The sequence below is a fragment of the Canis lupus genome, chromosome 5 (genome assembly GCF_003254725.2).
Source record: "Canis lupus dingo isolate Sandy chromosome 5, ASM325472v2, whole genome shotgun sequence".
In the NCBI taxonomy this organism is placed as follows: domain Eukaryota; kingdom Metazoa; phylum Chordata; class Mammalia; order Carnivora; family Canidae; genus Canis; species Canis lupus.
The window spans coordinates 63,937,581-63,959,868 of record NC_064247.1 but is presented as its reverse complement, the minus strand read 5'-3'; the positions used below and the strand labels follow the sequence as shown (position 1 = coordinate 63,959,868).

The following is a 22,288-nucleotide window of genomic DNA, read 5'->3' as shown; positions in this document are numbered from 1 at the left end:
GAGGCCTATGGTCTGTTAACGTCTTAGAAAGCAGGTTTTAGGGTAATAGGATCTCATTTATGTAAACAAAGAAACACACACACACACACACACACACACACACACACACACACACACAAATACAACTTAAGACTCTGGAAAGACATATGCCAAATATTAAAGAGTGATTATCTGTGGAGTGTGTTTTTGCCAATGTTACGTGATCAGAATGTTACTTCTGTGGAGTGGAGAGGCACTGCGGAGGGACGGGAGGAACAGCTCACTTGAGACAGAAGAGTGAGGCTTCTGCGGTCCTAAGCGTCAGGAGGCTACTCAAGAACTCTGGAAGGGGGAGGCTCTTCACGGGGGCGGGAGAAGCCACGTGCACCTCAGGGACTGCAGGCCTGCACTCGCCCAGGTGGATGACCAGGGCAGCAAGGCCCAGTACGTGGGAGGCACTCAGACCTGGGCCCTAAAACGGGAAACAATAATCGTACAGGGAGGAGGGCAAAGCCCACTTCCCAGCTGGATGGAGGCAGCAGCCTACCTGGTGACGGAGCAGCTGGCAAAGCCTGGTAAGCACAATGGGTAGAAGCCGGCGTCCACACAGGCTTGTCACGAAGTGAGCAGCCCAGGGGCCCTGCCTGCAGGGGGAGCCACCAAGACCAGCAGTCTGACCAGCCCTGGCCCTGCCCAGCTTTCCCGTGGGGAATGAGCAGGAGGCACAGGGGAGGCCTTGGGAACCGGGCTGTTCCCTAAACAGCAGGGTCTCCTGAACTGATGCCTGACGTCTGCCAGGTGTCCACCTGATAAACATCAGCACTGCCCCTCGCTACCTGGGACCCCCAACCAGGACACAAGTCAGAAGGCAGGACCCAGGGCCTGGGGTCAGAGCTGGACTAGGATGGGTGGCCATGCCCCTCATCATGCAGAACAGGGAGAAGCCCCAGTCCATGAGGGAGACCTGTGCAGAGCACCCAGGCTGCCCAAGCACAGCTCCACACCACCCAGTCGAAACCCCAGGCCTCTACCTGTCTGGAGGGGTGAAGCCATTGGCTGCAATCAGGTTCTGACAAAAAGATGTCAACAGGAGATCCGCGACCTGACAAGAGACAGATGGTCAGAGGGCACAGAGCAACATGCGTGAGCCTGTTTACACCACGGACACAGCAAAGCAGGAGTGTATCTGTGGAAGAAACCACCACACTGACTGGCACAGAACCCCAGTCCCAAATCCTGCAAGACCTCAGGCCAAGTGTCCCACAGTCCCAGCCATCAAACTTATTGGACAACAGCACCACCACACCTCGTCTATAGGACCAAAGAAGAAATCGTTTGAGGCTTTGGTGCTGCAAATGGCCTCTGCTGCATGTTCTTTAGAAATTTAAAGAGTTTGTCCACAAATAGGCTGGGGCCAAGCAGGCCCAGCACAAGGGTGTCTCCACATACACAGTTCACCTGGCAAGACCCGGGGCTGGAAAAGAGGCTTGTCTGCATCCTGCACTTACCTGTTGGTCCTGCGGCTCCAATTCTGGAGAGAAGATATTGACCTGAACCTGTGATTCCTCAAAGCTGCCATCCTCCTCGCCCAGGCCCAGGGCAGAGCTGAGTCGCTCAGAAACCACCGCCATCTGAGCAGAAAAAACTACAAATGGAGAAACGCGTTTAGATGAACAGGAAAATGCAGGTGATGGCGGCGGACAGGAAAGCCCAATGCGCATCCTTGACGTCCACCTCCCCCCCATATGTAGGGCTGGCTCGGCAGAAGCAGATGGCTGTGGTCAGGCTTAACTACCACACTCTGCCACTGAGCTCTGGCCACAGCTGGCTCAGCCCACGAACATCCATTGCCTATAGCCCTGCCCACAGCAACGTCCTCACCATCATACTGGGTGGGGTCTGTCATCGTGGTTCTGAGCTCTCTTAGCGCAGCTGCAAGCAGTCCCAGGGGTTCTACACAGATGGCTTCCGTCTTTGTTCCCAGGGCAGCATCTGGGGGATAACAGGACACACACACAACTGGACATGGCTTCTCTGTGAAAAGGGCAGACAGAGGCGCCAGGACTCTACAAGGAGCTCACTGCTGCACACTATCCATATCAGAAACTTGTTTACAGGGTGCCTGGGTGGCCTCAATGGTTGAGCACCTGGTTTCAGCTCAGGTCATGATCCTGGGATCCAGCCCTGAGTTAGGCTCCGTGCTGGGCATGGAGTCAGCTTGAGATTCTCTCCCTCCCCCTCCCTCTGCCCCTTCCCACTACTTGCATGTGCTCTAAGGTAAAAAAAAAAAAAAAAAAAAAAAAAAAAGAAAGAAAGAAAAGAAAAATGTTTCTTCAAACGCAATTTTTCTTTTTTTTTTCCTTTTTTTAATGTTAAGCTCTATATACAACATGAGGCTTGAACTTACAACCCTGAGATCAAGTTGCGTGTTCCAATGACTGAGCCAGCCAGGCTCCCCAAACATACAGTTTTCATTACAAAAAGGAAGACACACTATGTATGTTTTAAAAACAAAACAAGGGGATCCCTGGGTAGCTCAGTAGTTTAGCGCCTGCCTTTGGCCCAGGGTGTGGTCCTGGAGTCCCAGGATTGAGTCCCACATCAAGCTCCCTGCATAGAGCCTGCTTCTCCCTCTGTGTCTCTGCCTGTCTCTCTCTGTCTCTCTCATGAATAAATAAAATCTTTTAAAAAAATAAAATAAAATAAAATAAAATAAAATAAAATAAAATAAAATAAAATAAAATAAAATAAAATAAAATAAAATAAAATAAATAAAATAAAATAAAAACAAGTTTGAGGTGTGGTATCACTGGAGAAGACACTGGGTATATGCAGTGAGCCTCACAAGACAAACACCAAGACAAAACCAGAAATCATAAGGCTTTCTGCCAGAAAAAGTAAAGAAAATGTTCTCGAGGCCTCCAGGGCAGGCCAGAGGGCTGAGTTGGTGGGGAGCATGCCTCTCACACAGTGGACACAGCCCTACAGCCTCCCTGGCACCCCTAGCACAGTGGGGAGCTGTGTCAACACTGGTGCAAACAAGTGTGAAACCAGGGACCTTCATTCTTTGCCCTCTCAAGTTTTCTGAGTCTCTGTGCTATGAGAAATTATCCAAGCACATAAAAGGAAGGTTTTTGGCAGACAGAACTACAAAACACCCCCTCATTCAGCCTAGCAGACTCTGCACAAGTCAAAGGACTTAAACCAGCAAACAAACACTACTGTTCACCAAGTGGAGGACAGGCCCTCTTACCATCGCCCTGTTAGCGAAGAGAACGGGAAAGGCAGGAACAGGCCAGCAAGTCTGCACAGTGGCTCCAAGCACCGCTGTATCATGCATGCTGGCACAGACTGGACCTAGGTCTATACCACCGATCCCTAGGAGGTGAGTGATCCCCAACCCAGTATGGAACAATTCAACCATTCAAACAAGTTATCGCAGACCACCCACTACACCCTGCTTCAGAATCAACTCTCTAGGCCTCAAAGCCTGGCCACCTGGTCATCTGAATCAGGACAGCAAACAGAAACCATATCATAGGCTTAAGCAGCACATCAGGGACATGGCCTGTCAGTTAACTTCTCAGGGCGCCTGTGAGCCTGTGACCTGACAAGTGAGGTGGGTCCCTCCTGACATAGCGAGACCAGCACTGGCTGAGGGATCCCCTGCACACCTCCTGACCAGAGAAGCAGAAAGGTACTCATCTCAGGGACAGGGAGACCTATTAACCTTACTTTCCGGCTTCTTCTCTGCGGCACTGGAGCAGGCTTGGCAGTAGGTAGAGTACAGAGACGGGGGTATTTTATCTGCTCTGGATCAGGAGAAAACATGAAAACCACATCAACTATGACTCAAATTAGTTCTCAGGGTTACAATTCCAATAACGATCAAAAAACAAAATGCATGACATAATCTACTACCCATACCTTATAGTATAACCCCATTTTTAGAAAGAAAATAAATTACATGCATGTAATCCAATGGTTCTTACTGTTTCATAATTTGTCATATATAAATACCTGCCAACTGTGGTTGTCACAGGAGAGTGAGATCATAAATGATTTTTTTTAATTTTTAAAATATTTTTTAAATGTATTCATGAGAGACGGAGAGAGAGAGAGAGAGAGAGAGAGGCAGAGACACAAGCAGAGAGAGAAGCAGGCTCCATGCAGGGAGCCTGACGTGGGACTCGATCCTGGGACTCCAGTACCATGCGCTGGACTGAAGGCAGGCGCTAAACTGCTGAGCCACCCAGGGATCCCCTCATAAATGATTTTTACTTCTCTCACTGAAGTTTGGTAATTTTCAAACTTTTAAAATGAACTTCTATTACTTTTAATGAGTAATAATGAGAAAAACACCAATTAATGTCATTAAAAATACACAGAGTTATAGAACAAAGTCCTAAGATAAGGACTCTGCAGGGCATGGACCCCTGGCCAGCACATTCTCATGACACACGGACAAGCCCAGGGACTGGAGCTGTAGAGTCACCTTCAGAGGAGCAGGAGCCACACATGACAGCCCAGGCATGGGACAAAGGCAAGGTGTGGCCTAGAGGACACACAGTCTAGAAACAAGCAATGAGGCGAGAGGCCAGCCCACCCGATGGTGCTGCAAACCCTGACAAGCCAGGAAAGGAGATGATGTGTCCCAGGGTAGGGGTCCCATTGCAGCCCACAGCCAGGCAGAGGACAGCACAACCATAGCCCTAGGACTGGAGAGTCAAAAGTCCTCAGTTTAAGGATTAGAAACCAATGCAAATGAAAAGAGCAAATCTGAGGAAATGGGAGAAATTCACAGAAAAGAGCATTTCAGACATCGCTCATCCTCAGGGAGCTAAAACAATGAAGGAAGGGTCGGGCAGGTAAAGTGGAAGAAATGCCCCAGAAAAAATAACACCCAAACCCCCAAATATGCAAAACATGACTGAGAACAAGTCAGAAGACAATCCTGGCGAAGTGGTAGCAGCAAGAGGAAATCACACAGAAAAAGACCTGCCGGGAAACAAGTTAATAACAGCGTCTGTGTCTGGGCTTTGCTTCTTTGGGGGTACAGAGGCCTGTGAGCATGACATAAACACTATTCTACTTTTATCTCTTCAATTTTTCTTTTTTTTTTTTTTTTCTCTTCAATTTTTCATAACAAAAGATTTAAAAGTATCTGAGAAAATGTCTTAGTGCTGAAGGACGAGTTTTCAGGTCAGAGGGCCCATCTGCAAGGCTGGTCCAACACAGTGAGGAAGAGGAGCCCTCAGCTCCATCTGCCCAGGAATTCATCTAATACTTCTGAACTCACCTGAGATCTAAGAAAAGAGTAGCTGCAACTCTAAAAATACAGTGACCACTTTTTGCAAGGCAGAAGTGAATCAGAGGCCATCTATTGGAAGACAGACCACAGGAAGAGAGCCTCTGGCAGTGGGTTAACTGATGGAGCAGCAGAGCACAACATCAGAACAGTTAGAAGTCCGCTCCCATGTGAGATGTCCCTGCCTGGAAGATGCTCAGTGGCTCAGCAGGGTGGAATCCTGGGTGTGACAAGGGTGGTCTCAGGATCCCTGCGATCATGGGAAGACAGGGGTGTGAATGTGGCACAGTTCCCGGGTTTTGGGGTGGGGAAGTAGGCTGCAATCACTGAGCCCAGGAGCCGGCTCTCAGCTCGGGGTGGCCAGAGACTGAGAACAGAGGGAAGGTTGGCCACGGCTCCTCGAGCAGGAGCCCAGCAATGAGGAGAACCGCCAGGAGACTTTCCTCCCTCCCCCAGGTGGAGCCGCATGGGTATACACCACAGGAGCGTGCAGGGTTTGGAGACTCCAGACAGGGTAGTGTGCCTGAGACAGAAACACTCGGTCCCAGGCTGAGTGAGCAGAGTGCGGACAGGGATTGGGGAGATGAGAGGGATGAACTGCTTTTCCCTGGGGGCCCTGAGCTTGCACTCCAGGGTTGGAGAGTGGGGGCCCACCATTTTCACTTCCCCTCTAGAGCAGCTTGGAAAGCCTTTGGGGAACAAAATCCACCTAGAGCAATTTGGAGCAGGTAAGTTAGCCTGGCAAGGGCAGTGCGATTCCACCCAGAGCAAGGACATCTGAGAATCAAGGCCACAGGCCCCTCCCCAGAAGATAAGCCAGACCCTACAGCCAAGATGGAGTTTACGGATCATAGAGAACTGCTAAACTCCACCACTAGGGGAAAATATTATATAGAATTCATGAGTTCTTTCCCACGATGCTTTAGCCTTTCAATTTTAACCTTTTTTTTTCTTTCCTTTTTCTTTTTTTTTTTTTTTTTTTTAAAGATTTTATTTATTTATTCATAGAGACACAGCTAGAGAGAGAGAGAGGCAGAGACACAGGCAGAGGGAGAAGCAGGCACCATGCAGGGAGCCTGATGTGGGACTCGATCCCGGGTCTCCAGGATCACACCCCGGGCTGCAGGCGGCGCCAAACCGCTACGCCACTGGGGCTGCCCTCTTTCCTTTTTCAATGAATTTCTTTTACCAACTTTTTTTTCACCTTTTAAAATTTTCATTTTTACAGTTACATTATATCCTTTCATAGTATTTTATTTTTGTGTATATATGTTGTTCTTTCTTTTACAATTTTGGGATACAGTTTGTTCTATTTTTTTTAAAAGATTTTATTTATTTATTTGAGAAAGAGAGAGTACAATGAGCCCCCAATAAGGGGTTCAATCCCTGGACCCCGAGATCTAGACCTGAGCCAAAGCCATCCAAGTTCCCCAGCTCCAATATACCTTCTGTCCCTACCTTTTCTCTTCTTGGATCCCAATCATTCTAGTATTGTTTTGCTTTATGGCATCACTTATCTCTTGACTCCTGCCCTGGTGATCCAGTAGCTGTTTATCTCTCTTTCTCAACTTCTTTATTCTCCATTATTTTGTCTTCTAGATCACTAATTCTGTCTTCTGCCTCATTTATCCTAGTAGTCAGAGCCTCCATTTTTTATTGCATCTCATTTAATGGCCTTTTTGATTTCGACTTGATTAGATTTTAGGCTTTTTTCCTCCAGAAAGGGATTCTTCTGGTGTCACACCCAGGATTCCGGTCTTTTTTTTCAAGTCCAACCTGTATCTTTATAATTGTTATTCTGAACTCTAGTTCCCACATCTTACTTATATCCATACTGAATAGGTTCCTGACAGTATCACCTCTTGTTTTCTTTTTTGAGGTGAATTTTTCCATCTTGTTATTCTGTCCAGAGAATAGATGAATGAGAAAAGAAAATACTAAAATGGCAACAATGACCCTAGAAAAATATACGCTAAACAAATCAGAAGAAACCCAAAACAAAACAAACAAAAAATAGAATCAGACAGATGGACAGAAAGAGCAGTACACTGGATCCTTCATGTATTTTAGTCTGTTAGAAAACTGGATCCTGAAATTGTAAAGAAAGAAAAATACGGGATCCCTGGGTGGCGCAGCGGTTTGGCGCCTGCCTTTGGCCCAGGGTGCGATCCTGGAGACCCGGGATCGAATCCCAAGTCGGGCTCCCGGTGCATGGAGCCTGCTTCTCCCTCTGCCTGTGTCTCTGCCTCTCTCTCTCTCTCTGACTGTCATAAATAAATAAAAAAAATATTTAAAAAAAAGAAAAAAAATAAATATGTACAAAAACAAAATTAAGTACAATGAAAGGATAGAATGTAACTAAAAATGAAAATTGAAAGAAAAAAAAAACACAATCAGGTGAACAGAATAGAGCAATACACTATATCCTGAGTATATTTTGGTCAGTTTGTTAGAAAAACTACATCTCAAAATTATTAAGAATGAAAAACATATATATATATAAATTAAATACATTGAAAGGATAGAATGTACTTGTAAAGATGAAATTTAAAAAGACTAACACAGGCAGCCCGGGTGGCTCAGCGGTTTAGTGCCTGCCTTTAGCCCAGGGTGTGATCCTGGAGACCTGGGATGGAGTCCCACGTCAGGCTCCCTGCATGGAGCTTGCTTCTCCCTCTGCCTGTGTGTCTGCCTCTCTCTCTCTCTCTCTCTCTGTGACTCTCATGAATAAATAAATAAAATCTTTATAAAAAAAAAAAAAAAAAGGGATCCCTGGGTGGCGCAGCGGTTTGGCGCCTGCCTTTGGCCCAGGGCGCGATCCTGGAGACCCGGGATCGAATCCCATGTCGGGCTCCCGGTTCATGGAGCCTGCTTCTCCCTCTGCCTGTGTCTCTGCCTCTCTCTCTCTCTCTCTCTGTGACTATCATTAATAAAAAAAATCTCTAAAAAAAAAAAAAAAAAAAAAAGACTAGCAAAAAATAATATGATCAGATAGACAAAGAGAACAGAGTCATACACTAGATTCTTGGTGTATTTTGGTCTGTTTGTTAGAGTAAATTGTATTGGCACCCCTGGGTGGCTCAGTCGGTGAAGTGTCTGCCTTCAGCTCAGGTCATGATCTCAGGGTTCTGGGATTGAGTCCCAAGACGGGCTCCCACTTAGTGGGGAGTCTGCTTCTCCCTCTGCCCACCACCCTGCTTGTGCTCTCTCAAATAAAGAAATAAATAAAATATTTTTTTAAAAAAGGAAGGTATATTGGTGCAAATTATAGCTGAGAACTTCCCTAATATGGGGATTGAAAAAGGCAAAATGAATAAATAGGTCAACACCACTGACATATAATAGTGAAATTTACGAATCTCAGAGACAGAATCCTGAACACAGCTTGGACAAGAGGTCTGTAACCTACAAAGGTAGAAACATTAGACTGACAGCACACCTGTCCGAAGAGACCCAGCAGGCTGGAACGGACTGGCATAATACATTCAGGGTGCTAAATGAGAAAAACATGAAGCCAAGAATACTTAATCCAGCAAGGCTGTCATTCAGAATGAAAGGAGAGACAAAGAGCTTCCACGACAAATAGAAAGTAAAAGAATATGTGATTACTAAACTAGCTTGGCAAGAAATAGTAAAATGGAAACTTTAAGCAAAGAGGGAGCCCAAAAGTAACACAGACCCAGAAAGAAACAATCTACAGAAACAGTGACTTTACTGGTAATACAATGGCACTAAATTAATCTTTCAATAATTACTCTGAATGTAAATGCTCCCATCAAAAGGCACAAAGGGGCAGCCCCGGTGGCGCAGCGGTTTGGCGCCGCCTGCAGTCCAGGATGTGATCCTGGAGACCCGGGATCAAGTCCCACATCGGGCTCCTTGCATGGAGGCTGCTTCTCCCTCTGCCTGTGTCTCTGCCTCTCTCTCTCTCTCTCTCTGTGTCTCTCATGAATGAATAAATAAATAGAATCTTAAAAAAAAAAAAAAAAAGCCACAAGGTATCAGATTGGATAAAAAAGCATTGATATGCTGTTGGCAAGAGACTCATTTTAGACCCAAGGAGACCTCCACATTGAAAGTGTGGGGGTGGAAAACCATTCATCATGCTAACGGCTAACGGACATCAAAAGAAAGCTGGGATGGCAATCCTCATTTTCAGACAAATTAGATACTAAACCAAAGACTGTAATAAGAGATGAAGAAGGACAGTATATCATAACTAAAAGGTCTACCCAACAAGATCTAAACATTGTAAATATTTATCCCCTTAACATGGGAGCAGCCTATTACATAAACCAATTTATAAGAAAATTAAAGAAACCCATCGATAATAATACAGTAATAGTAAAGAACTAAAATACCCCATTCATGGCAAATGACAGATCATCTAAGCAGAAGATCAACAAGGAAACAAGGGCTTTGAATGACACACTGGATCAGATGGACTTCACAGATATGTTCAGAGCATTTCATCCTAAAGCAACAGAATATACATTCTTCTTGGGTGCACACAGAACATTCTCATGTGCACAATAGAATACATACTTGTTCACAAATCAGGTCTCAACTGGTACCTAAAGACTGTGATCATTCCCTGCATATTCTCAGACCACAATGCTTTGAAATTGGAACTCAATCACAAGAGGAAATTTGGAAAGAACTCAAATACATGGAGGCTAAGGAGCATCCTACTAAAGAATGAATGGGTCACCTGGGACATTAGAGAATTTAAAACATTCAGGGAAACAAGTGAAAAAAAACACAACTGTTCAAAACCACTGGGGACACAGCAAAGGTGATCCTAAGAGGGATGTATATAGCAATACAAGCCTTTCTCAAGAAACAAGAAAAGTCTCATATACACAAGTTAACCTTACACCTTAAACAGCTGGAAAAAGAACAGCAAATAAAGCCTAAACCCAGCAAGAGAAGAGAAATAATAAAGAGAAGAGTAAAAATCAATGAAACAGAAACCAAAAGAACAGATGAATGAAATGAGGAGCTCCTGGTTCTTTGAAAGAATTAGTAAGTTGATAAATCCCTGGCCAGACTTATCAAAAAGAAAAGAGAAAGGACCCAAATAAATAAAATCATGAACAAAAGAGGAGAGCTCACAACCAACACCAAACAATACAAACAATTATAAGAACATATTATGATCAACTATATGCCAACAAATTAGGCAATCTGAAAGAAATGGATGCATTTCTAGAGACATATAAATTACCAAAATGGAAACAGGAGAAACAGAAACCCTGAACAGACTCATAACCAGTAAGGAAATTGAATCGGTCATCAAAAGTCTTCCAACAAGTAGGAGTCCAGGCCCAGATGGCATCCCAGGGGAATTCCACCAAACATTTAAGGAAGAAATACCTATTTTTCTGAAGCTGTTTCCAAACATAGAAATAGAAAACTTCCAAACTCTATGAGGACAGCATTACCTTGATGCCAAAACCAGACAAAGACCCATCAAAGAGGAGAATTATAGACCAATATCCCTGATGAATATGGAGGCAAAAATTCTCACCAAGATACTAGCTAATAATAGGATACAGCAGAACATTAAAAGGGTTATTCACCAGAACCAAGTGGAATTTATTCGTGGGCGGCAAGGGTGCTTTAACATCCAGAAATCAACCCATATGATACAGCACATTAATAAAAAAGGACAAGAATAGTATGATTCTCTCAATAGATATAGAAAAAGCATTTGACAAAGTATAGTATCTTTTATTGATTTAAATTCTTCCAGTGTAGGGATAGAGGGAACATACATCAATATTATAAGAGCCATATAAGAAAAGCCCAGAGCGGGAGTACCTGGGTGGCTCAGTGGTTGAGCTTCTGTCTTTGGCTCAGGGTGTGATCCTGGGGTCCTGGGATCGAGTCCTGCACTGGGCTCCCTGTATGAAGCCTGCTTCTCCCTCCACCTATGTCTCTGCCTCTCTCTCTGTGGCTCTCATGAATAAATAAAATCTTATAACACACACACACGTACACACAAGAAAGATAATAAAACACTGAGTTAACAACCAGTTTAAGAACTTATTAGGCACCTGGGTGGCTCAGTCAGTTAAGCATCTGCCTTTGGCTCAAGTCATGATCTCAGGGTCCTGGGATAGAGTCCTGAATCAAACTCTCTGCTCCGTGGAGAGCCTGCCTCATCCTCTCCCTCTCCCCTTCCACTTGCTTGTGCTCTCTCTCATACATGATCTCTCTCTCTCAAAAATAAATAAATAAAATCTTTAAAAAAAAAAAGAAAAAGAAAAGGGCAGAATTAACACTAGCAGGAATTACAAAAAAAGCGAAGGGCAGCTGCGTTTCTCAATCAGTTAAGTGTTCAACTCTTGATCTGAGCTCAGGTCTTGATCTCAGGGTTGTGAGTCGGGTGTGGAGCCTGGTTAAAACATATATACATATATATGTATGCACACACACACACACACATATGTGATAAACAATACTATGTCAATAATTTGAAAATTTAGATGAAATAGATGGTTTTGTAGAAACATATACAACTAACTCAAGAATAAATAAAACACACGACTAAACCAATAACCATTCAAATAAACTAAGTCAGCTGTTAAGAGTCTGCCTCTAGGGGATCCCTGGGTAGCTCAGCAGTTTGGAGCCTGCCTTCGGCCCAGGGAATAATCCCAGCAGTCCTGGGATCGAGTCCTGCATCGGGCTTCCTGCATGGAGCCTGCTTCTCACTCTGCCTGTGTCTCTGCCTCTCTCTTTCTCTCTGTGTGTCTCTCATGAATAAATAAATAAAATCTTAAAAAAAAAAAAAAAAAAACAGACACTAGGAACAGATGACTTTATAGCCAACCTTCACCAAACTAAAAGGTACACAGAATCCTTGCATTACATAGACTGTTTCAGGAGACAGGAAAGAGGTAAGGCTTATAACCTTGAAGTCAAAGCAGCCACGATGAGTAAAAAAATATGAGTCACAGATGCAAAAATCCTATACAAAGGATCAGTAAACCAAATACAACAGTCTATATAATATAAGACATCATTACCAAGCAGACCCTGGGTAGCTCAGCGATTGAGCACCTGCCTTCAGCTCAGGGCGTGATCCTGGAGTCCCAGGACTGAGTCCCACATTGGGCTCCCTGCATGGAGCCTGCCTCTCTCTCTCTCTCTCTCTGTCTCTCATGAATAAATAAATAAAATCTTAAAAGAGATTCAATGAAAGTATAAATTCATGCTAAAAGTCTTTAGCAAATTCACATAGAGGGAACTTTCCTAATATGGTAAAAAGCATATGAAAATATAAAAAGACTACAGCAAATAGAAGTATAGGTAAAACTTTATTTTTTTAAATTTTTTACTTTTAAAGATTTATTTATTTATTCATGAGACACACACACACACACACAGAGGCAGAGACACAGGCAGAGGGAGATGCAGGCTCCGTGCAGAGAGCCCGATGCGGAACTTGATCCCGGGACTCCGGGATCACACCCTGAGCCGAAGGTAGACGCTCAACCATGGAGCCAGCCAGGCGTCCCTAGGTAAAACTTGAGAAGCATTCCAATTTCAGTCAGGAACAAGACAAGATGCTAACTTCTAATCCCTACAATTTCATATTATACCTAAAAAGCCTATCCAATACAATGAGACAAAAATGAGGTATAAAGATCAAAAAGGAAAAGACAAACTGTTATTCTTATAGACAATGCAATTATCTACAAAGAAAATTACCAAGCACCTATTAGAAATAAGTTAAACAGGGTTATTAGATACAGGAGCACCTATACCTCAGCAATAACAATAAATAAATAAATAAATAAGAAAGAAAGAAAGAAAGAAAGAAAGAAAGAAAGAAAGAAAGAAAGAAAGAAAGAAAGAAAGAAAGAAAGAAAATGATACACTTTTAACAACAAAATCTAAGGACCTAGCAGTATAATGAAAAAAAATTTACAAGATAGAAAAATCTATTACTGAAAGGTTTAAATAGATATACTATGTTCATGGAAGGAAAACATTGTTACCATAACAAAGTCAACTATACACAAATTAATCTAGGGGATCCCTGAGTGGCGCAGCGGTTTAGCACCTGCCTTTGGCCCAGGGCGCTATCCTGGAGACCCGGGATCGAATCCCATGTTGGGCTCCCGGTGCATGGAGCCTGCTTCTCCCTCTGCCTATGTCTCTGCCTCTCTCTCTCTCTCCGTGTGACTATCATAAATAAATAAAAATTTAAAAAAAAATTGTTTTTAATTAATCTATAAAATTAAGGAAAACCACTAAAAATTCTGAGTTTTCATGGAGATACATGCAAGGCTGCTCACTGAAGCACTATTAATACATTATATTTCAGGTAACCTGAGAGCTGTTACAGGGATAGATAAGTTAATCAAGGCAGGTATTCTGCAGGCCATGAGGACCTCACTTTCTGCAACAAGGAATTGTAGCCACAGAACAGAACTCAAATCTTTGGTTCAGTGGTGACCCAGAGCCCACAGCCACCAGGGTGAGTGGAAATGCCAACCGCAGAGTGACATAGTGTGATGTGTCCATATATACACATATATTTTTGTAGCTATAAATGTGTAATAAAAAAGCTAAAAATAGGGGATCCTGGTTGGCTCAGTGGCTAAGCATCTGGCTTCGCCTCAGGGAATGAACCAGGTCCTGGGATCGAGTCCCACATCAGGCTCCCTGCGAGGAGCCTGCTTCTCCCTCTGCCTGTGTCTCTGCCTCTCTCTCTCTGTGTCTCTCATGAATAAATAAATAAAATCTTAAAAAAAAAAAAAGAAAAATGATATTCAGAATTAAAGAAATTTTCTTTTTAATATCTTCATAAATTTTGAGCCAATATTTTATCAATAAAAACATATGTGATAAAACACTTTTCTCTACAAAAAAAACACAATTTTTTGCATTTGTCCAAAGCCCTTCTGGAAACACGTGTCCTTGCATACCTCCTCAGGGACTCTATCAAGGCCGCTCTGGAGTCAGGGGTTCTTGGGAGCTGTGGGAGAAGATGTGATGCAAGTCAGACATCTGCTCTCTGCCAACTGGGCACCAAGTCCACGAGCACATGTACTGACCACTCGAGGTGTGAGCAGGGCAGGGAGAAAGTGCGACATGTAGTAGGGTCTCCTGAAGATACTGCAACACAGAAGAGCACGTTTAGAGGCATCACATACTCGGTCAGATGACAGAAACATTAGAACGTCTTCCTGAAAACTATGAGAACATCCATTTCCACAGACAGTCACTGCCATTCACAGGGAGGCACCACATGGGTTGTTTCATTTGTGTCATATGGCTGTGATATTATACCAGGGTTGTTTTGTTTTTGTTTTTTAAAGATTTATTTATTGAGGGCAGCCCCAATGGCCCAGCAGTTTGGCGCTCCCTTCAGCCTGGGGTATGATCCTGGAGAGCTCGGATCAAGTCCCATGTCGGGCTCCCTGCATAGAGCCTACTTCTTCCTCTGCCTGTGTCTCTGCCTCTCTTTCTCTCTGTGGCTGTCTTGAATAAATAAATAAAATCTTAAAAAAAAATTTATTGATTGATTTCAGAGAAAGAGAAAGAGAACAGAGTACACGCATGTGCTGGCAAGCCAGTGAATGGAGGGGGGAGGGCAAAGGGAGATAGAATCTTCAGCAGACTCCCTGCTGAGCATGAAGCCCAACATGGGGCTTGATTCCAGGACCCCAAGATCATGACCTGAGCCAAAACCTAAGAGTTGGACATTCACTGACAGAGCCACCCAGGTGCCCCATACCACAGTTTTTCATTGTTTTGGGACATTTCATGCAAAGGGAAACAACGGGCCTGCATCCCAGGGATCTTGAAGACACTGTGTGAGACACAGCCATGCAACCTGAGTAATTTCAGAAATCCTGGGAGCTAGACTCAGTTCACATTTCTGAAAAGCAATACCTTCAAAAACCTTGCCCACACTGGTAGAATCCAGAGTTCAAGATGTCTCCGGATCACACCAAATTCAACAAAATTCTGCTATTCAGTTTAGTCCTGGCTCCACACTGGTCACCCATGGAGCACTGATGAAAAATCATTATTAAACCATGGGCTCATCTCATCCTTCTGTCTTGGCTCTACTCAACAATATCCATTGGTTTTACCTCAAGAAAATGAATTTTAAAGCAAGGGCTCTTTGAGGTACCACCTCACTACAGGACTTGTGCTGGAACACCTACCCTCAGTCATCCACAAATACAACAGCCACCCTGCTCCCCGCGGCTGAGAATAGACGGGACAGCTCCAGGAAGCATGGCCCTACCTGGCCTCCATGACGGCAACAGGGACTTTCCCCGTGTGTTCAAACACTGCGATGGCCTTCTCCACATCCTGGTGTGCTTGGCTGTGGGGCTGGTTCCACACAGGGAAGATGGGAAAGAACAAAAGATGCGAAAGAAAAGAGACTGAGCAGAGAAGGGTGCCATCAGCCTACCCTGCAGCACAAAGACAACCCTGCCATTTCAAGGTGGACAATATGGTCGCTGCCAACACAGCAAGGGGATATTGCCACAAACCAATAACGAGTCCACAGAAAGGGACCGACTGCTGCTTCAAGGTCTCAGAAAGATCACACCTCAAAAGAGTCACCCCAGGGACCAGTCAACACCTCTGGGAACCTCTGTCACCCCCTGGGCTTGCCCTAGGACAATACAGGGTTCCAAAGAAAAACTCTGAAGTGGGAAGGGGAAGTAACTTAATTTTTGAGAGTTAAAAAAATTATGAAATGACAACATATGAACATATGTTGACAGCAATGTTAATAGACACCAACATTAAATACTTAGAATATTCACCTAATACTTTAATGGCAGCCGTAAGGGCTCTCCAGCCACTCACAACCTTTAAGTAAGAGAGTCTTAAAATGGGCAGCCCAGGTGGCTCAGCAGTCTAGCACCGCCTACGGCCAGGGTATGATCCTGGACACCCAGGATCAAGTCCCATGTCAGGCTCCCTGCATGGAGCCTGCTTCTCTCTCTGCCTGTGTCTGTCCCCCCACCCCCCATGTGTCTTTCATGAATAAATAAAATCTTAAAAAAAAAAAGTCTTAGAATAACATATACACACACTATACCACCATCTGACATTTGGCTTATGTAAATATAGTTAACATTTTTTTTCTGTAATTCTCAGAAATACAGGATCTTTCTCCTGTCCCATTTTAAAGACAGCCTCTGTAATGCAAATCCACATGAATGAAGATCTAAAAGACAGAACTTCCTGCACACACTAAGTTGCTTTGCTCCTGTTCTGAAAATTTAACTCACATCCTCCAGCTATACTAGGAAGAAAAGGCTGAGAGTCCCAGGAAATGAGCCTGTGCTTGGTGAGCACAGGCAAGAGGCCACAGGTGATAGCAGAACCGAGGTGACATTACCTCTGTGACATCCTTGGCTGAAGACAGATCTTCATAGAGGCCCATGTTTTCCACTGAAACCTGCAGAGGAGATGTGGTCAGGAGCATAAGGCCCTGGCCTCTGTGGGGAGAGGCTGAGGAAGCCACTGCTGCAGGGGAGTAGAACGGCGGGGAGGCCAAGACTCACCTTCAGGTCAGCCAGGCGCGTCTTAGCCAGTGTGACATAGTCTGTGAGGAGAGAGCGGTACTTGCTCGGCACCAGCGGTGGGTAGAGAATGTGCACCTGTGGGCAGAGCAGGGTTATGTCAGCCCATGACCTATGGGTGACTTTCTTGGGAAACAGCAACAGCTTGCTTTGGATACTTGTACTCCTGTGGATGGCAGGAGAGTCAAGGATTAGCCAAAGTCCACAGGGGGCTAACGCTAGAGATAAAACAGACAAAAATCACAGCTGAGGGTCTCCAAGTGTACCTGTGCACATTCCTTCAGAAGCGGGCCAGGCAGGCCCCTCCCTGACCCTGGCACCACCTCCCAACCCCACTCCCCTGCCCTCCTCACCCTCCCAAACCCCCCACCCTGTCTCCTACAGCACAAACACAGTGGTGCCCCAGGGAGATGAAGGGTCTAGCCCTCAGGGCAGGCTGGAAGTTTTGAGCTTCACTCAGTGATGATACAGTCTCTAGTCTATGTCCCTTAGGTCACATGTATTCTTTGGAATGTAATACAAATTTCTTAATTACAAAAAGAAGAATCAATTTCCAGTGTCCTACACCCCATAGAATGCTGGGCATCATTATCTAATTAAAAAAGAAAGCTTGCAATAAGGCATCTTTAACCATGAGATTCATACAGCTTTGTTATAAAAAATGCAAATTCTATACAAGGGTGTAATGTTTTCCACCTCTGGAAGGAAATGGCCACAGGCACTTTGGGGTATATTCTGTTGATTCTCCTTCAATATAAAAATACAACATTTTATATGTTAACTAACTGGAATTTAAGTAAAAACTTGAACCTACAAGGGAGGGAGGGAGGGAAAGAAAATATCCATCATTTTAAGAAAACGAACATGGGGCTGTGCCATACGCATATATGCTCCTCCCACCAAGTGGGTGCCAAAGACATCCTTCTATGCCAGCACATAGAACTGTCTCATCCTTGTGGGGGGCTGTGTGTTGTCACCCTCCACTCGACACCAGTGCTCACCAACCACCTCTTAGGGATGGACAAGCGGCTGGTTCCTGGGCACTTTACCATCATAAACATGGTTTCCATGCCGAGTGCACAATCACATCCCTAGCTGGCACGTGTGCATCAGGGAAAACCAGCAGGATGGTGGGCGGTGCCCACCCCTGCCTGAGGCACCTTGGGTGGCTGCTCACCTGCATGTACCTTGGAGCCTCAAAGGGAACGAGGTCTGACAGGAACTTGAAGAGAAAGACCAGTGTCTTCTTGCTGCCACTGTGGAAGCCCCTTGTGCTCCCAAAAGAGGCCTGGAGGGAGAGGCGGGCATGAGGCCAGGTGGCTGGCTCCACAAGGGGCAGCGCCACCCACCCAGGTACATATCACAGAACGGCAGAAACAGAGGCTCAACTGCATCCAAAGGGAAACAGCTGCTTGGCCTCCTGTAATCTCACAATGCCACAGCTCTGCATGCCTCACAACATGGGCTGAAAGTTCATTTAAAACAAAAATAAAGAGACACCTGGGTGGCTCACAGTCAGTGAAGTGTCTGCTTTCAGCTCAAGTCATGACCCCGGCGTCCTAGGATCAAGTCCTGTTTTGGACTCCCTGCTCCATGGAAGCCTGCTTCTCCCTCTCCCTCTTGCCTGCTCGTGCCCGCTCTCTCTCTCAAATAAAGAAAGTTTTTTAATTAAAAATATATTCCTATACAAAACAGTAACTGTGTTATTTTTTTGTGACTCTCAGGAGCACAATGTATTAGCAGCCCTGAAAAGGCCTCTTTCCTAAACAAACACATTCTATATGATGAAGCCACTTCTGAACACATGGTATCACCCAGATCACCCAGACTCTTCTGTGAGGGGACAAGGTCACTGCAGGAGTGGCCAAGAAGGGTCACCCCTCACAACACTGCAGAGAGCCAGGAACTGAGGGTGCCCAGGGAGTGCTAGTAATTTCGGAACGGTTATCAGCCCTGCAGTGCCACTATGAGCCTTTGCCAAGACGACTGAACCCCTAGCCACACACAGCCCTGCCCTGGCCCAGCTCACCAGCAGAGCCACCGCCACTGCATCTGAGGCCCTCAGCACTTGTGCCAAAGTGCACGACATAATTCTTCTAAGAGGTGGTGGTGCAGACACAAAAAGCAACCAGGTAGAGGAGGATAGCAGCTGAGCAGGACCCTAGGCTCACCTCATCCCATGAACACAACTAGATAACTATCAAATTATCCCAAATGCCCCAGAAATCGACCTGAAGACTAGCAGAACAAACTCCACAACACTATAAACCTAGAAATCAACCACAAGAAAAGACGTGGAAAGACCACAAATACATGAGGTAAAACAGGCTACTAAATAATCAGTGGGTCAACCAAGAAGTCAAAGAAGAAAAAAAAAGTTCACAGAAACAAATGAAAATAAAAACACAACAGCCCAAAATCTCCGGGATGTGGAAAAGTGGTTTGAAGTACAAAGTTTATACCAATAAAGGCCCACCTTAAGAAGAAAGGAAAAAAAAAAAAAAGGAAAACCTCAAACAATACAATTTTACTCGCAGAAGAGCTAGAAAAGGAACAACAAACAAAACCTAAAACCAGCAGAAGGAAGGAAATAATAAAGATTAGAGAAGAGGGGCTCCTAGGTGGCTCAGCAGTTGAGCATCTGCTGTCAGCTCAGGGCATGAGCTTGGAGTTCCAGGATCAAGTCCCATGTCGGGCTCCCTGCATGGAGCCTGCTTCTCCCTCTGCCTATGTCTCTGCCTCTCTCTCTGTGTCTGTCTCTCATGAATAAATAAAATCTTTTAATAAATAAATAAGTTGTACTTAAAAAAATTAGAGAAGAAATAAACAATATAGAAACTAAAACAAAAAAGATCAATGAAACCAGGAGCTGGTTCTTTGAAGAAAAAAAAAAAAAGGCAATAAAAATGATTACATCTGTAGCCAGACTTATGAAGAAAAAAAGATAAAGGACCCAAATAAAATCACGAATGAGAGAGAAGTGACAACCAACCACCCCAGAAATACAAACAATTTTAAGACATTATTATGAAAAACTACATGCCAACAAACTGGACAACCTGGAAGAAATGGATAAATTCCTAGGAACACATAACCTGCCAAAACTGAAACAGGAATAAACAGGAAACTTCAACAGACACATAACCAGCAAAGAAATTGAATCAGTCATCAAAAATCTCCCAACAAACAAAAGTCCAGGCCAGATGGCTTCACAAGGGAACTCTACCAAACACTTAAAAAGAGTTAATACCTATTCTTTTCAAACTATTCCAAAAAGATTGAAGGAAAACTTCCAAATTCATTCTATGAAGCCAGCATTACCCTGATACCAAAACTAGATAAAGACTCCACTAAAAAAGAATTATAGGCCAACAGCCCTGATCAACATGGATGCAAAAATCCTCAACAAATACTACCAAACCGAATCTAACAATACATTAAAAAAACCATTCACCACGATCAAGTGGAATTTATTCTGCAGCTGCAAAGGTGGTTCAATATTCACAAATCAATGTGACACATCACATCAATGAGAGAAAGGATAAAAATCACATGACATTTCAATAGATGCAGAAAAAAACATTTGACAAAGCATAGCACCATTCATGACAAAAACCCTCAGCAAAATTAAGTTTAGAGGGAACATACCTCAACATAATAAAGGCTGAAAAACTCACAGCTTACATCATCCTAAAAGGGAAAAGTTGAGAGTCTTTCCCCCTAACACCAGGAACAAGATAAGGATTTCCACTCTCACCATTTTTATTCAACATAGTACTTAGGAAATCAGACCACAAACAGATATGAAAGATATCCAAATCAGTAAGAAAGAAGTAAAACTTTCATTATCTGCAGATGACATACTATATATACAAAACCCAAAAAACTTCACCAAAAAACTACTAGAAGTGATAAATTCAGTAAAGTCACAGGATATGAAATCAACATCCATATTTTTTTAATATTTCTATGCATTAATAATGATGCAGCAGAAAAGGAAATTAAGAAAACAACCCCTTGGGATCCCTGTGTGGCGCAGCGGTTTAGCGCCTGCCTTTGGCCCAGGGCGCGATCCTGGAGACCCAGGATCAAATCCCACGTCAGGCTCCCGGTGTATGGAGCGCTTCTCCCTCTGCCTGTGTCTCTGCCTCTCTCTCTCTCACTGTGTGCCTATCATAAATAAATAAAAAAAAAATTAAAAAAAAAAAAAAAAAAAAAGAAAACAACCCCTTTACAACTGTACCAAAAAACATTAAGATTCCTAGGAATAAACCTAACCAAAGAGGTGAAAGACCTATACCCTGAAAACTATACAACACTAATGAAGGAAACTGAAAAGAACACAAAGAAATGGAAACACATCCCATGAGAATGGACTGGAAGAACAAATATTGTTAAAATACTTAACTATACTACCCAAGGTAATCTACAGATTTAGTGCAATCCCTATCAAAACACCATCAGCATTTTTCACAGAACAAACAATCCTAAAATTTGTATGGAACCTCTAAAGACCCCAAACAGCCAAGGCAACCTTGAACAAAGAACAAAGCTGGAGGCATCATAATTCTGGCCTTCCAAGTTATATTACAAAGCTATAACAATCATGGGATTGTAGGTTCAAGCCCCATGTTGGGTCTAAAAATTACTTAAAAATTTAAAAGTAAAATAAAATCAATTTTAAAAATCTTACAAAGCTGTAGTGATCAAGACAATATGGTACAGGCACAAAAGCAGACAGACAGATGAAGAAAATAGAATAGAAAACCCAGAAATGAGCCCAGAACTCTATGATCAATTTATCTTCAACAAAGCAGGAAAGATTATCCAATGGGAAAAAGAATGTCTCTTCAACAAATGGTACTGGGGAAACTGGACAGCTAAAAGAATGAACCTAGACCACTTTCTTACACCAAACGCAAAAACAAATTCAAAATGGATTAAAGATCTAAATGTGAGATCTTGGGGCAACCTAGGTGGCTCAGCGGTTTAGTGCCACCTTCGGCCCAGGGCCTGATCCTGGAGACCCGGGATCAATGCCCACATCAGGCTCCCTGCATGGAGCCTGCTTCTCCCTCTGCCTGTGTCTCTGCCTCTCTCTCTCTCTTTCTCTCATGAATAAATAAATAAAATCTTTAAAAAATAAATAAATAAATGTGAGATCTTAACCAAGAAAAAAAAAAAAAATCCTAGAAGTGAGCACAAGCAGCAATTTCTCTGACATTGACTGTAGCAACATTTTTCTAGATAAGTCTCCTGAGGTAAGGGAAACAAAAGTAAAAATAAACTACTGGGAATTCATCAAAATAAAAAGCCTCTATAGAGCAAAGTGAACAATCAATACAACTAAAAGGCAACCTACAGAACAAGAGAAGATATGTGTAAATGACATATCCAATAAAGGGCTAGTATCCAAAATACATAAAGAAAT

At 43.7% G+C, this 22,288-nt stretch overlaps 1 protein-coding gene across 12 annotated transcripts in view; it reads right to left on the bottom strand.

The window, feature by feature from the left end:
• Window positions 1-22,288, bottom strand: part of FANCA (FA complementation group A) — a 62,334-nt gene that overhangs the window by 22,063 nt on the left and 17,983 nt on the right. For 8 of the 12 annotated variants that reach the window (XR_007410905.1, XR_007410904.1, XM_049110576.1 and 5 more), the window contains exons 15-26: window positions 18,035-18,145; window positions 16,840-16,935; window positions 16,674-16,733; window positions 15,561-15,649; window positions 14,359-14,419; window positions 14,230-14,279; window positions 3,715-3,791; window positions 1,861-1,971; window positions 1,488-1,624; window positions 1,011-1,081; window positions 527-623; window positions 264-451 (exon numbers count right to left, since the gene is read on the bottom strand). Coding sequence is in view for 8 of the 12 variants with exons in the window: in XM_049110576.1 (XP_048966533.1) it covers window positions 264-451; window positions 527-623; window positions 1,011-1,081; window positions 1,488-1,624; window positions 1,861-1,971; window positions 3,715-3,791; window positions 14,230-14,279; window positions 14,359-14,419; window positions 15,561-15,649; window positions 16,674-16,733; window positions 16,840-16,935; window positions 18,035-18,145 (1,148 nt within the window). In the remaining 4 variants the exon portion in view is untranslated. Of the gene's footprint in view, window positions 1-263; window positions 452-526; window positions 624-1,010; window positions 1,082-1,487; window positions 1,625-1,860; window positions 1,972-3,709; window positions 3,792-11,110; window positions 11,267-12,648; window positions 12,823-14,229; window positions 14,280-14,358; window positions 14,420-15,560; window positions 15,650-16,673; window positions 16,734-16,839; window positions 16,936-18,034; window positions 18,146-22,288 lie in introns of those variants that run through there. The other 4 variants (XR_007410906.1, XR_007410907.1, XM_049110581.1 and 1 more) reach the window with 4 other exon arrangements.